This window comes from Centruroides vittatus, unplaced genomic scaffold, assembly GCF_030686945.1.
Source record: "Centruroides vittatus isolate TY-2023 unplaced genomic scaffold, ASM3068694v2 contig_644, whole genome shotgun sequence".
NCBI lineage: Eukaryota > Metazoa > Arthropoda > Arachnida > Scorpiones > Buthidae > Centruroides > Centruroides vittatus.
The window spans coordinates 66,536-81,341 of record NW_027122398.1 but is presented as its reverse complement, the minus strand read 5'-3'; the positions used below and the strand labels follow the sequence as shown (position 1 = coordinate 81,341).

General features: G+C 33.3%; 1 protein-coding gene across 1 annotated transcript; it reads right to left on the bottom strand.

Annotated features, from left to right (window-relative positions):
* Window positions 1-2,586: 2,586 nt before the first annotated feature.
* LOC136979808 (glutamate receptor ionotropic, delta-1-like) lies at window positions 2,587-9,091 on the bottom strand. Its single transcript, XM_067275833.1, has 7 exons — window positions 9,019-9,091; window positions 4,905-4,945; window positions 4,728-4,825; window positions 4,368-4,458; window positions 3,107-3,265; window positions 2,895-3,042; window positions 2,587-2,831 (listed from the first exon to the last, which is right to left on the bottom strand). The coding sequence occupies exons 1-7, from the start codon at window positions 9,089-9,091 to the stop codon at window positions 2,587-2,589; spliced, it is 855 nt and encodes a 284-aa protein (XP_067131934.1).
* Between the last annotated feature and the right edge of the window lie 5,715 nt (window positions 9,092-14,806).

Here is a 14,806-nt window from a genome sequence, read left to right as displayed (position 1 = left end):
TTAAAATCGGTGATTCAGCTAGTATTGGGTTTCAATAAATCAATTGGGTTTTCAAGTTTTGCATTTATAAATAATTAGTACTACTGTTATTCTGAACATTATTCTTTCTTATTATTATTATTCTTTCTGTACTACGAAAGAAATACGTAGCAGGGGTTGAAAGTAAGTAATGTTTTTATAGTGAAACATGTTGAAAAGCGAAAGCAACAATGCTAAACATAAACAAGAAGCTTGCTGTCAAAGCTAAACTTAGAAAATAAGGCTTACTACATGCATCTAATTTTTCACTTGTTAATAAATTTAACATAACATATATATCAGTATATTAATTTACACATTATCAGTGCATGTATTGATTTCATATGTTGCTACTAATATACGAGGTAGGAGGGCAAATGTTCGAGAGTAATTAAAATATTCAAAACAACGTTTAAATTTATCTGAAGTCACTAACGGTTACATTTTTTGAAGAGGAGATTGCAAAGCTTATCTACAAATATGACAAATGACTCAATCTTCACAGTGATTATGTCGAAAAGTATCCACGCTTGAACCTAACTTTTGGTAATAAATTCATTTTGTTATTTACACTTGTTTTTCTCTTATGAACAATCGGAGGTTGAAAAAACAGCCGACGCACATATATATTTCTGCATCCATCGCGAATTATTACTTGCTCCTTCTGTCTTCTGACAAAGCATTATCAGCAAAAAAACTGTGTTCATACATTAATTAATCTTTATGTTGTAGCACTCTATTGTGCATTCAGTATTTAATGTAAGTTAACGATTCACGAAGAGAAGTAAAATTGAAATATGACTGTATTAAAAATACGTTTTAGTTTAATACAAGAAAAAATTTGTTGTTATTTTTATAAAGTTTTACTCACATAATATGTAATTATTAAAGATTAAATTGTCTTATATTAATCTTTATTGAAAGTTTAACTACAATCTATATATATAATCGAGACGAGTTGATAATAATAATAATATTAATAATAATAATAATAATAATAATCAGTGCAGAGCCCAAACGGTTAGGAGTTGAAATATGAAATTTGGTACACAGTTAGGGTACGTCACGAGGACGCACACTAAGAAGGGATTTTTCGAAATACTTTCCCACGGGGGAGAGGAACAGGATTAAGTTTTAACATTTCCATCAACAATGAAAGTGTTAAGTAACAATAGAAGTGTTAAGTAACAATGGAAGTGTGAAGTAACAATGGAAATGTTAAGTAACAATGGAAGTGTCAACAATGGAAGTGTTAAGTAACAATGAAGAACAAGAGAAAGCGACAGGCAAGATTTATGAGCTCTGGAAAAAAAGAATAAGGAAAAAGAGTAATATGTTAGAACACATTCGATTTTTAAATTTAAACAGATTAGTTCGGTTTTTCTCGACCTTTCTTTAGAACATTCGATGAAAATCGAAGGATATAATCAGAACACGTCGTGAAAATCGAATAATATTAGAACATTCGATTTTCGAATTCGACCTTTGTTTAAAAATACTTAGTTTGTTGATGAAATTACTCTTTTTCTTTTGTGACTATAACTTAATAATTTTAATCTTCGCTATCGTTACTTTAGCCCGAGCAACGCCGGGCTTACCTGCTAGTACAATATAATTGAATGTCAAGTCTAAATTTATAAGGAATTCAGATTATTCGTTTATTGTTTTAACAAGGACTAATAAACGTTTCCATTTAAAATGCCCAGCAGTGGCCAAATGGGTAAAACATAAACTACTGGTTTCAACTGGGGTGCTGCAACAAAGCGTCACAGATGAGGGAAAATGGATTATTAGAAGAAGAGAATTAATAATTGAGCGATTTTTCCTAGAGAAATTCCACCGAACAGATTTTCTTTGAGAAACTGGCCCCTGAAAACTTTATAAAATATGTTTACAATGTTTCATTCAAGGCATTGAAAGTAAATTTCCTATGTAGGCCTATAACACAAATGTCAGTTAAAAGTAAATTACATTAAAATTTTGATTGTTATCATCTCAGCTAAAATACATAAAATTGACAAGATGTAACCTAAACATAATAGTGCAAGAGGATTAAATATATCATCCAATTCTAATGGTGCAAATTCAGACGTTTGAATTTCAACTGCTAGAGAATGTTTGTCTTTACTTATAATTCCAGCTTCAAATAAACGAGACACACTGAAAAATACAATATTTAAACTGTAATAAAATTATAATATAACTGAAATTTGAAAAAGTATATAAAAGATGTTATACATTTTATTTATGTCGTTTTTATAAGGAAATCCTTTCCTGAGTCCATAAGCAACAGTAAATGTCATCAGATGATTTTTTGAGAAGACATAATTGGAAGATTGATCCATCTGTATCAACCTGTTTAAATTACCATCGCCACTGATCAAGGCAAAACGTCCTTTATGCAATTTTTCAAATGGATTATTACTGTCGACAAAAGTGTTATGATGGATAATATGTCTACCCAAAAGCTTTGCACTCGAATAATTTGAATTCTATAAAAATAAATAACGTAAAAAATAAACATACACAGTGGATCAAAAATAAATTATTAGAAATATATTTTGTATTTTATGTAATACTTACCGCCATAATTGTCTCATCCGTGTATCCCTTAATAGTGCCACAAGAATATTCACCACTTGCAACGGCAAAGGCCAACTCATCGAAAGTACTTGGTACCGGCTCCACTATGGGACAAGTCATGAATGACATTAGCGTTCCAGTGTAACTTGAAATCAATATAAATATTGACATCCACCAAATTGCTATTAATAATCGAGATGGGAATCGACTAATTGAATTTAAATTTTCACCTGAAAATTAAATGTTAAGCATTACTTGTATCCTTTATTGACACAGTAATTTTCATTTTCTACCTTGAAATGTAAGTGTTCCAAAAAGAAACCAGAATATTTTTCTTCTTGGCCAATGCGAATTTGTTCCAGATAAATCATTATCTTTCTCCATAATCTTATGTAACGATATTCCAAATATTAACAAGGTTACTGCAATTGCTATCCAAATCTAGCAAAAATAAACAAAAAACTCAGTAATTATTCAAAAAATGTTACCATTCAAGCTGACTTACTTGAAAAGAAAATGGCAAAATAAGAGAATTCCATGCTGTTTTTGGTTCAGGCAATTTGATTATGAATTTCATGTGAATGAAATATAAATGTGAAGAATAATCTATAACACGAAAACGATCATATGTCAGAAAGAATGGAGCGACATTCATATCCGCTTCCTGAAAATAATTAAAATATATACATATTTAAAGATATTCAAGAGAAAAACTTTGTTAAACCGAATTAACAAAGAAATTTTTGTGTTATAAGAAACACATTAAATTCATCACCAGTCCGCAAGTGGATAAAACTTCTGACAACTGAAAGAAGATTACTGGCAGCCTTCTCACCAACAGGTTGGGTGCGTGTAGGTTTTCGGGTTTTTAGTTGTCTAACACTTAAAAAGTTTTTCAGAGAAAATCTTCCCGGAAATGATCTTTTGTTTTATTTTATTACGGCAACGCGACATATGGGCGATCTGCTGAGGAGTGAATGTTTTCCGTCCGATTATTATGAGAAATTGGCCTATATTTAGGTTTTTACAAAGATGAAAAATACCAAGAAAACTCCACGTGTCTAGCCTGTGAATAAGGCGCGAACCTATGGCCAACAACCGGTGTTCAGTAGTCTTATCCACTCGGTCATTGGTGGGCGCAAAAAGGATCTCCTTTGACATGTCGTCAACCAACCACTAAATTGGTTTTAGTTGATAAAGCTTTCAGCAAGAGGTATTGCAAATACCTCTTGCTGTAAGCTTTATAAATTAAAGCCATTTTTTGGTTCAGAAAATTTGATTATAAATTTCATATGAGAGAAATCTAAATGTGAAGAATATGCTATAATACAAAAACGATCTGTCAGGACACATTAGAAAATCACTATGAATTGGTTTCAATTTACAGAACTTTCAGCAAGAGGTATTCCAAATACTTCTTGCTGAAAGTTCAGCTCTTGCTATATTAATTTTAACCAATTCAGTGTTTAGATGGAAAGGCAATATTACCTCTTGTAAGGTAATACTGCCCATTTATTATGGTAGATGTCAATCGCAATGGAATAGCCTGCATGGTATAGGAATAAGGCACGGTGCATTAATTCATGCTTCAAATGATAAATTTTAAGAGTTGGGTCACGTTATGTTCGGTCTACTTACCCAAGAAATACAAATATTGATACCCAAAAATAATACAAACAGAACGTTTTATAATGACATAAAACTTCAAACATCTGTATTCATTTTTCCAATATTTTTTTGAATAATATAAATTTGTACATAATTACCTGTCTTACAAGTTGTCCAACTGTTCCATTCCAGTAACCTGTTTCGTTTTCGATACCAAATCCACGTAGAATAGGCGTTATCAATTCATACCTGAGTAATTAGAAATGTGTATTTAGAGTAATATCGTATAATATTAAAAACATAGTAAATAAAAGGATGTCAAATTGTTAGTTTATATCAGCCCAGTGGCCGAGTTGATAAAACCCTAAACACTGGTTGTTGATCGCTCAACAAGCACTAAGTTTCACTTTAGGTGTACAATGCCTAAATATGAAAGTTAACCAGTACTCATAGAATATTTGACATCTTTTCTGTTGTTTTGCCATAAGAAAATATAATAATGTAAATGTTATTTTTACCTGAACTTCAGTTTATCTTGCAGTATATTAAATAATCTGAAACTCGATCCTCCAACAATACGCTTTCCAGATTCATCTAATTGCATTCTACCTCTCATCTAAAATTAAGATACAGTAATATTATAATCGAAAACAAGAAATATAAATATAATTAAATATAAATATTTATAAATATACCTGAATACCCGCTATTCTCCAAGTGTAGTTATCATTCTGCTCTGAAATGATAAATTAAACTTTTAGTTAATATTTCTATTTTTAAATCAATATATCAGCTGCTCTAAGTATCAGGGTGGCCAAAAAATAAAGTAACTAAAAACCTTTAACAGTGGAATCGCAGGTTCGTAACGAATTGCGGCATGGATCATGATGCCAACTTACGGATTTCTCCCTAAATTTAGAAGAAAATCAGCTAATGGACGAAAATTTTGGGGAAGATATAATGAGGGCCCATATGGCTTAGCGAAGTTTCGGCGTCGAATGAAAACTTCTAAAAGTTACATGCTGCGTGACTATACTCACGCGAGAATCTCGCAGCGAGGTCTGTTCATCACATGATGCTTTTACTCGACTGTGTCCATGACGCCTGTGCCCGAAATTAAATATTTGTGTTTTTCTGGATTGTCAAAAGTCAATTTTTTTTAATATGCATTGCACATGGAGCAAAACCTTTGACGATGATCTTGTTTCAGATTTTAGGGCGGAACTCTATTAGTTTATGGGAACTGTTTGATGAAACCGTGTCTCGTTCTATAATTTAGACTTAGTGAACACTAGTTTTGTGTGTTTTCCAAAGACACTTGGCAAGTTTTCCATCAAATAAAGTGAATAAAGATATTTGATGGAAAACTTGCCAAGTGTCTTTAGAAAATACACAACATTAGTGTTCACTAAGTCAAATTTATGGGAACGTTAGGAGGAATTTCATGTCTGTTTACACGGTTTGCATTATGAAAGGCTGGTATCATTGGCACGTACTTTTCTGGGATTTGTTCACTTGTCTAACACCTAAATACAAACCGATGTCCATAAAAATATGTCTGCATTACTTTATTTTATCACTTTGAATTATTTTTGTCAAGTAAATTACGTATTCTGTATCTTGCACAGTTACGACTATCAGTTGCCATACCCGAGACAGTGAGATTTAAATGCTGCATTCTAAATGATTTTTGCAAATGTTTCCAATTTTACTTAAAATCAATTTTCTTCTCTTAATTCATTAATAATTATAAACAGAATTTTTATGAGAAAAATTATAATGCAACTAAACCTCTGAGCAACGGCCACTAGCAAAAACTTTAAAGTAGTCGTTATTAGAAGGTTTTGTATGCCCTTTCCGTCAACGTTTCAGGAAAAAAATGGCAGCCGTTTATTGGTTGGTCGACTGTACTTTATTTTGAATTGCCAAAACCAAATTATTTCAGGGTTTAACTAGAAATAAGAAAGGGTATATCAAGTATATCGATTTATTTTAATATATTAACACTTGTTTATCCTAAAAAATTAAACAATATACATAATTCTTTGAACAGGTTCTCACCAAACAATTTGTCCGTCAGAGACAGGTTGTTTGATGGGTAATTTGTTTCCATATGAAAGAAATGATTTTGAAAAAAATGGCCAGAGTTTATAAATGGCCACTGTTGGGAGGTGGCTGTTATTGAAGGTTCGACGTTTTACTTAAATATAAAAATACTCACCACAAATCATAATACGAAAATCCATTATTAGCATAAATATAAGAAAATTGGGACTTGTCTTCTTGTACATTTTCATATGTTAATAAATTTGAAAAAATATTCACAATTACTTGCTGTCTCTGTAAATATTTACGTAAAACCATAGAGATGACACAATTCGAGCTAAATAAAAAATATAGAAAGATGAATAATTAATTTAATTTTTTATAACAATTATAACATTGAAATATATTCATTTTTGCTGTAAGGAATAACTTATTTTGTAAAGATAATATTTCAAATATATAAATTTGACTTAAAACTGATAATTTTGATGCTAATGAATAATATAATTTAAAGTTTTATTACAATTTCTTGCTTAAAATTTCCTTTTTATAGACTATTTTTAGAGTTTAGTCACGAAATAAATCTGCAGAATCAATATATTGCACATATTCAAACGTGTAATATATCGATCCTGTACATTTAAAAAACGAACAGTTTATAAGCTTTTCTTGTTATTTTATATATTTATTATTATTTTTAAATTGATACGAAGTTTAATTTTCTATTTTAGAACTAAACACAATAATAAAGAATTTGTGTATTATCGTTTAAATTACAAACAAAAGGCTAACCAGTTACTAAGTGAATGGAACCAATTAACATAGATGGCAGGTTCGAGCCTGAGTTTTTTGGGATGTATTCAAGAAGTGCCACCAGAACAGTAAACTATTGCAAAAAGTTACCGAAATTTCAATACTAAAACTTTCTGCCCTGAACGTTTATCGTATTTGAAACCATAAAGCGTATTGCAGATGTGTAGTCCCATCTATTATTTATAGGTATTTGAATTTGGAGCTGTAGATCGCTTGAAGAAATAATCCAAATGAAACCAAATTGATAAACTAAGAAGGGAAAAGCAAAGTGGTACAGGAAAAATAATTGCTGATAGAGGGCTGCCGCATACAGGGCTATGCGGATGACACAATTATCCTAGCTTCACACCAGAACAGTTATCGCTTACAAGACATATGAAACAACATTCTGAATAACATTTATCAGTGGAGTATTAAGCATAGGTTACCCATTAACATAGACAAATTCGAAAGCATGTTAGTTGGTAGAAACGCACCACTCGTCAGGAAACTTACCCTTCGAATATGTGCTCACAGAATAAAGCAAACAAAGGAAATTAAATATTTAGGTGTTATTCTTGATGAGTGACTTAACTTTACACCCCACATCAAATATATCACGGACAAAGCTAAAAAGACGGCCAACGCCCTCATTAGTATTACTACGAACACATGTGGTCTTGGTCCTGACGCTACTAAGCTAATTTTCATGGGTTCAATTCAGCCAGCTTATATCGTCTCTACCGTACAGTTCTGGGGCCACATGGTCGCCACAGTCCATAACCGTAAAAGTCTTATCTGTTCGAAGGATTGCAGCTCTCAGCGTTTGCAAGGCTTATAGGACAGCACCCACTAGTGCCCTTTTGATAATTTCAGGATTGACCCCTATCGAGTTAGAAATTAAACACATTATTTAGCAGGAAAATCTTGTCACCTTACCCTGGCGAGATTATAGCGACTCTTGTGTCGACAAAATGATTAGAGTAAATAAGATTCTCCTAGGTAGACCTTGATCGATGATATCAAAAAGTTCAGCATCGACAAAAATACCCTCCCGACTTACGATTACCTCCCCTCCCATCGATTATTTCGAAGAACCACGTGATCATCCCATGTTTAGGATTTACACTGACTGTTTCAAGATGGGTGACGATGTGGGTGCCACATTTGTAGTGTACTCTGACTTAGGCCGCGAGCTTCATAACGCTTGCTTCCGTATAGGTACACACAGCTCAATAGCATAAGCGGAAACGTGTCAGGCATAGGAAGAACAAAAGACACTACTTACACTATCGCATTTATTCTGAGCTTTATACAGGATTGCGAAGTCTGATAGCCACTTAAAACTCGTCCATCTCATACACCACATTCTCAGACACTTACGCAACAGCATTAAAACAGATTTCCAATGGGTCCCGGGTCATGTGGGGGTTCTCGGCAACGAGACCACTGACCGTTTTACCAAACAAGCTGCAAAGTCTTCAGTAAATAGTACTTTCAGTTATATTCCTACCTTGTATATTAACAATCACGTGAAGAAGCAAATCTTCATCTCTGGCAAGACAGCTGGGACCGTGACACCACTGGTAGGCTTACCTACACATTCATCTCCAAGGTTTACTCTACTGCGATTCTTCGCCACTTTTATCCTAGTTACACCCAGACTCAGCTACTTACAGGACACGGCATCTTTAAGCAATACTTGTATAGATTTAACCTTGGGGACAATCCACAATACGATTGTGGTATTCAGGAAGACCAAACACCACTTCACTTAGTTTCTCGCTGCAATAGGTGCAATCACATTAGAGATAGCTTAATGAGAGCTGCTATTCTTGAAGGGTAAAAATTGTCCTTGCAACCCGCACCAACTCATTCACACACATACAATGTTCCATTATCTACTTGCATTTATATCGCTTAGTTGGGGCTCTTGAGAGCACTCACCACAGGGTCACAGATTAGCTTTACCTTGCTTTGTTTCAACTGTCATTATATAGCTGCTGCCTTTTAACTTTGTATTTTCATTCTTATTATCTCTCATTTTTCAGTTTAAATTCGGTTAGTCCTAGCTGTAAATTAGATTAGGGACTCATAGCTTGGTCTCCGGTTAGGTTATGATAGGTTAGATTAAATTAGATTACGGTTTGTTAGCTTTGGTCGTCTGGTTAGGTTTGTTCTGGGTTATGGTAGGTTAGTTTAGTTAGTGAGTAAGTTAATGTTTGTAAAAAATAACAATAAATAAAGAAATTAAATAAAAAATTTGGGATCTTGCTCGTTTGTCTCTATTGGTGTGTTCGTCATGTGCTCGTTTGCTTTTCGCGCTGTCTGTTTAGCTATTAGGTAGTATTAAGATTTGTAATCGCGTTCAGTTTTATTAGTATTAAGTAGTTATAAGTCTTCTTACTAACAGCGACTTGGCACTAACTTCTACACTTAGCTATTTGTGGTGGCACTCAATTATTGGTGTTCACTACACTCAGTTTTTCTAAACCCTTCAGGGGACTACGGCTTTGCAGTCTAAAAACTGCACGCCAACGTCAAACATAGAGGGTAGTGTAGCGACATGCAACGCAATGCAATAGAGTAACCACATTAACTGTGACATATCATTAGTTTTTACACCTCAATTCTTTCTTCTTGTATTACACATTACATTTAAAACTTTACAACGTGCTCTACTGGAAATTTTTTTCTTCTATTCTATTTTCCTCTTCTTAAATAGTAAATCGACCAATTTTGGATTCATTTGGATTATTTCTTCGAGCCACCAACAGCTCCAAATAGAGATACATATTTTATAACTATACGGTACAAATACATATTAACACATACATACTTGCATATAGATTGAAAATCTGTAAAAATTGAAACTTATTGCATAAATAATAGCATTTTATACTTTAACTATCGTATAGTCACTTTTGTTTCATAAGATCCACCAGTCGCCAAGTAAATAAAATCACTACACATTAGGGGATGGCTCGTGACACGTGAAAGGACTGGCCGAAAGATTTCCGAGTTTCTAACACCTGACTAGAAATCTTATTTATTGAAGAACTTATACTGATGACTTATACTTAACTTATACATGGTGTAATTGTGTAACTGTTTTTATTATAGACTTTTAAAATATGCCTTCTATCGACAATTTCAAAATGCAGCAATTGATTTAATTAAGCATTAATTAAATAAGGATTTGGCATATTTTCTGAATATTCCTTATTTCTACTTTATAAGAAAAACTGTGATTTTTGCAACAAATTAGACTATAATAAGTTTTTAGGCTTAGTAAACACTAGTGTTGTGTGTTTTCCAAAGACACTTGGCAAGATTTCCATCAAATATCTCCATTCATTTTAGTTCAACTTAATATAATTTATTTTAGTTGTAACTAAAACAAAATATATTAAGTTTCCTTATATTAAAGGCCCATACGAACAAGTCAACTAAAATGAATAAAGATATTTGATGGAAAACTTGCCAAGTGTCTTTGGAAAACACACAACACTAGTGTTTACTAAGCCTAAATTATAGAACGAGACACAGTTTCATCAAACAGATAATAAGTTTTATTATAGAACGTATATTAACCACATATACATATATTAACCACACAGAAAATCGAGTGAATCATTGAAAATCATATCCAGCAAATGAGAAGAGAGAAGGACTCGAAATTCCTATTATTATTATATTACTAACAGATAGGTCCAGCGTTGCTCGGGCAAAAGTAACGATAGTGAAGATTAAGATTATTACGTTATAGTCAACCTTACCCGTTTTTACAAAATGCAAGAATTAGGTCCCCCTGTTTCCAGACTAATTAAAGAATTTTTAGATGGGTCTAAAAATATGTTCGATTTCCTGCAAAAACGAAAACAACTGCATCTGCGTCTTGCATGTCGCTTTGTCTTAAATCTTCCACTGTTACGTAACACTTCTATTGTTGACTCTTCCATTATTGACTCTTCCATTGTTGACACTTCCATTGTTACTTAACATTTCCATTATTACTTAACACGTCCATTGTTACTTAACACTTTCATTGTTGATGGAAGTGTTAAGCCTTAATCTTGTCCCTCTTCCCCGTGGGAAGGAATTTCGAAAAATCCCTTCTTAGTGTGTGTGTTCTCGTTACGTACCTGACTGTACCAAATTTCAACTCCTAACAGTTTGGGCTCTGCGCTGATTATTATTATTATCAACTCATGTCGATTATGTATATAGAAACCTTAATCCTGTCACTCTCCCCATAGGGAAAAATTTCGAAAAATCCCTTCTTAGTGTGCGTTCTCGTGACATACCCTAACTAGTACCAAATTTCATCTTTCAATTCCTAACTGTTTGGGCTCTGCGCTGATTATTATTGTTATTATTATTGTTATTATTATCATCATCAACTTGTCCCGATTATATATATAGATTAATAATAATTTAAATTAATTATGTGAGATTTTCTGAGATAGACAAGATACATCTTTACATGCTGACCTTCCTTTCAGTTATGAAATATCAAGTTGTGGCGTAACAAAGAAAAGACAAAAGAGATGCGTAGCAGGGGTTGAAAGTAAGTAATGTTTTTATAGTGAAACATGTAGAAAAGCGAAGGTAACAATGCTAAACATAAAAAGAAGCTTGCTGTCAAAGCTAAGCGTAGAAAATAAGGCTTATTACATGCATCGAATTTTTCACCCGTTAATAAATCTAACATAACATATATATCAGTTTATTAATTTTACATATTATCAGTGCATATAATGATTTTATATGTTGCTACCTAATATACGAGGTGGTTATTTTCAACTCTGACGGTCCACAAAACAAAGACAAGTATAAATATTAAAATGAATTTATTACCAGAAGTAGGTACAAACTTGGTTACTTTTCGACATAATCTCAGGCATTTGTCATATCTTTGGACAAGCTTTGGAGTCCCCTTTTCACAAAAATGCCCCTCTTCACACAATGACTTGAGATAAGTTTTAACATTGCCACAGACAAAATGCCTCAATCTTCACGGGGATTATGTTGAAAAGTAACCATGTTTGTACCTAACTTTTGGTAATAAATTCATTTTGTTATTTACACTTGTCTTTGTCTTATGAATCATCGGAGTTTGAAAAAAAAAACAGCTGACATACACATATATGTGAGAATCGAGGTTTAAGCGTCCAGGCTTAAACCGGTTTCTGATGAAAGGAAGGTGAGTCATGCTCACGGGGTCAGCAGATGACAATTTAGGACGGCAACAATCGAGTATGAGGTCACGGTTAAGCCGAAAAGGTGTTGGCCGTGTACAAGTAAACACTCATATTTAAGATATTAAACAGATTTAATAAAGATACTATTCAAACGGATACATATAAAAATAATAATAATGACAATAACAATAATACTAAACGGAAATTCTAGTAAGGCAGTTAGCAGGTTACGCTGTACGTATTCGCGGCAAAAGAAAGGCTCTAATCCCTTTTTTGTATGTAATCTTAACTAGTCCTAGATCAACTGAGAGAAGAGAGAGAGTTCTACTTAATAAGTTAAAAAATACCTTGCTAATTGCTCGTTGTCGGCGGTCAATTAGTGTTGAATGGACAGAGGATAGAAATTGATCGGTCGTTGTCTGATGTCTGTAATGCCACCCCCGATAACGGGATTATGAGCCCTCTTTTTACAAAATTCGAGGGGGTAAAAACTGTCATACTGTTAATGATTTTACGCACACCTGTTAGTTGTGTTCATGTCTGGATCTAGCTAGTATGGACCACTGGCTAAGTTTGTTTGATTTATTGACTTTGGTGCTTCGAAGATGTGATTTTATGATATAAATTTCTATAGATTTGACAGCTCTCACCCATCAAGTAGTGTCTAGCTGACAATAATTTCTACAAATTGGTCAACAATCTCGATATTGTTTATATCAAACGTCGCGCTCGACGACAAACGAGGCAATTTATTACCCTTTTGTTTTATACACACTTGTTACAGCCACGTGAAATGTGCAGCCAAGGAAGGGATGAGAAAAACGTCGTTGTCTTGTCTTGTTGACTCTATTGTCTGTCGAGTTACCATTAAACAAATGATGGGTTTTTCTCTTATTGATATATACTTTAACAATTATTTCGAGGAGATCGTCTCGGTCATTCACCATAGAAGGCCTCATTCTTCCTCTTACATAAAATTAAGAGGTTTATAAGAGGAGCGATACTGCTGTAAAGAAAAGAAAAAAAGGGGTTCACACCATCACATATAAATTTGTGAGCCCGGGCCTGACAAAAAAATTTATTCAAACAAATTTTTTGAGAGAAAAATCATTCAAGACATGATTAAACCTGTTCCCACGGACTTGCTTCCTTTCAAAGGTGACACATTCCATGTGTCACCCTTGAAAGGAAGCAACGAATGTACATTTCACTATCATTTGCAAAATACTAAAAATCTTAACCAAGTGATGGGAAAAACCCAGGAGGAGTCCTCTAATAAAAGAAAAGGGGTGATGACAATTCGGAGCAGTAGTCATCAACCTTTCCTCAAAGTGTGTGTGTGTTCCAACCTGCCGTTCCAGCCATTGTCGCTCGCCGCTGCCCAAAAGGATAAAAAGGGATTACTTTCTGTATGAAGTTGAAGAACCGTCACATTTACATCGCATTTACATCGCATCGATACGTCTAGGACTTACGAGTATTTTAAGGTATTTATCATCTTGCAAACTTACTGTGAGCTCTCTCTCTCTCTGTTAGAACCGAGATAAGTTTATCCCTCTCTGTTTAGCTACTGTGCTAAACATCTCTATTAAACATTTTAGCCATTGTGCTAAGCTCCTGAAATGTTGTCGTAGAATTGTAAATAACATTCATCAATAAATTATTTTTGTTAAATGTTAATTTGTGGAGTATGCTTCTTCCAGTAGTCTTCTTCTGCCTCCATTCCGAATCAGGAAGCCTATAAGCGTGACCGCTCGCGCAACGAACTTTGCGGCCAACTCGGTTTCTGTGTCTGTCAGAAAAGACACAGTGGGGTCAGTCTGACGAGGTGTCAAGGAGGTACCGACCCTGCGGTCATATATTGATGCATCCATTGCGTATTATTAAATGCTCCTTCTGTTTTCCGACAAAGCATTATCACCAAAAAAAATTGTGTTCATACATTAATTATTCTTTATGTTGTAGCACTGTGTATTGTGCATTCAGTATTCAATGTAAGTTTACGATTCACGAAGAAAAGGAAAATTGAAATATGACTGTATTAAAAATGTTTTAGTTTAATACAAGAGAACAATTTGCTGTTATTTTTATAAATTTTTAATCACATGTAATTTTTAAAGATTAAGTTGTCTTATACTAATCTTTATTGGTAGTTTACTATAATATAATATAATAGGATGTCAAGTCTAAATTTATACTGAATTTAGATTATTCCTTTATTGTTTAACAAGGACTAATAAATGTTTCCATTTAAAAATGCAGAGCAGTTGCCAAATGAAACAAGCTAGTGTTTTTAATTGGGGTGCTGCAACAAAGCGTCAGAGATGAGGGAAAATAGATTATTAGAAGAAGACAAACAATAATTGAGCGAGTTCCCATGGAGGAATTCCACAGAACAAACTTTCTTTGAGAAACCGGCCGCTGAAAACTTTTTAAAATATTTTTAGAATATTTCATTCAAAGCATTTAAAATAAATTTCGTATGTATAATACTAACGTTAGTTAAAAGTAAATTACATTAAAATTTTGATAATTATCATCTCAACTAAAATACA

What these genes read in the sequence shown, in the direction of transcription:
- LOC136979808 (XM_067275833.1), bottom strand. Translation starts at nt 9,091, where the DNA reads ATGAGAGATAATAAGAATGAAAATACAAAGTTAAAAGGCAGCAGCTAT. An exon ending in TTTTGCCATTTTCTTTTCAA is followed by an intron (nt 3,043 to 3,106) that starts GTAAGTCAGCTT and finishes TATTTTTGCTAG; the next exon opens with ATTTGGATAGCAATTGCAGT. An exon ending in TGGAACACTTACATTTCAAG is followed by an intron (nt 2,832 to 2,894) that starts GTAGAAAATGAA and finishes TTTAATTTTCAG; the next exon opens with GTGAAAATTTAAATTCAATT.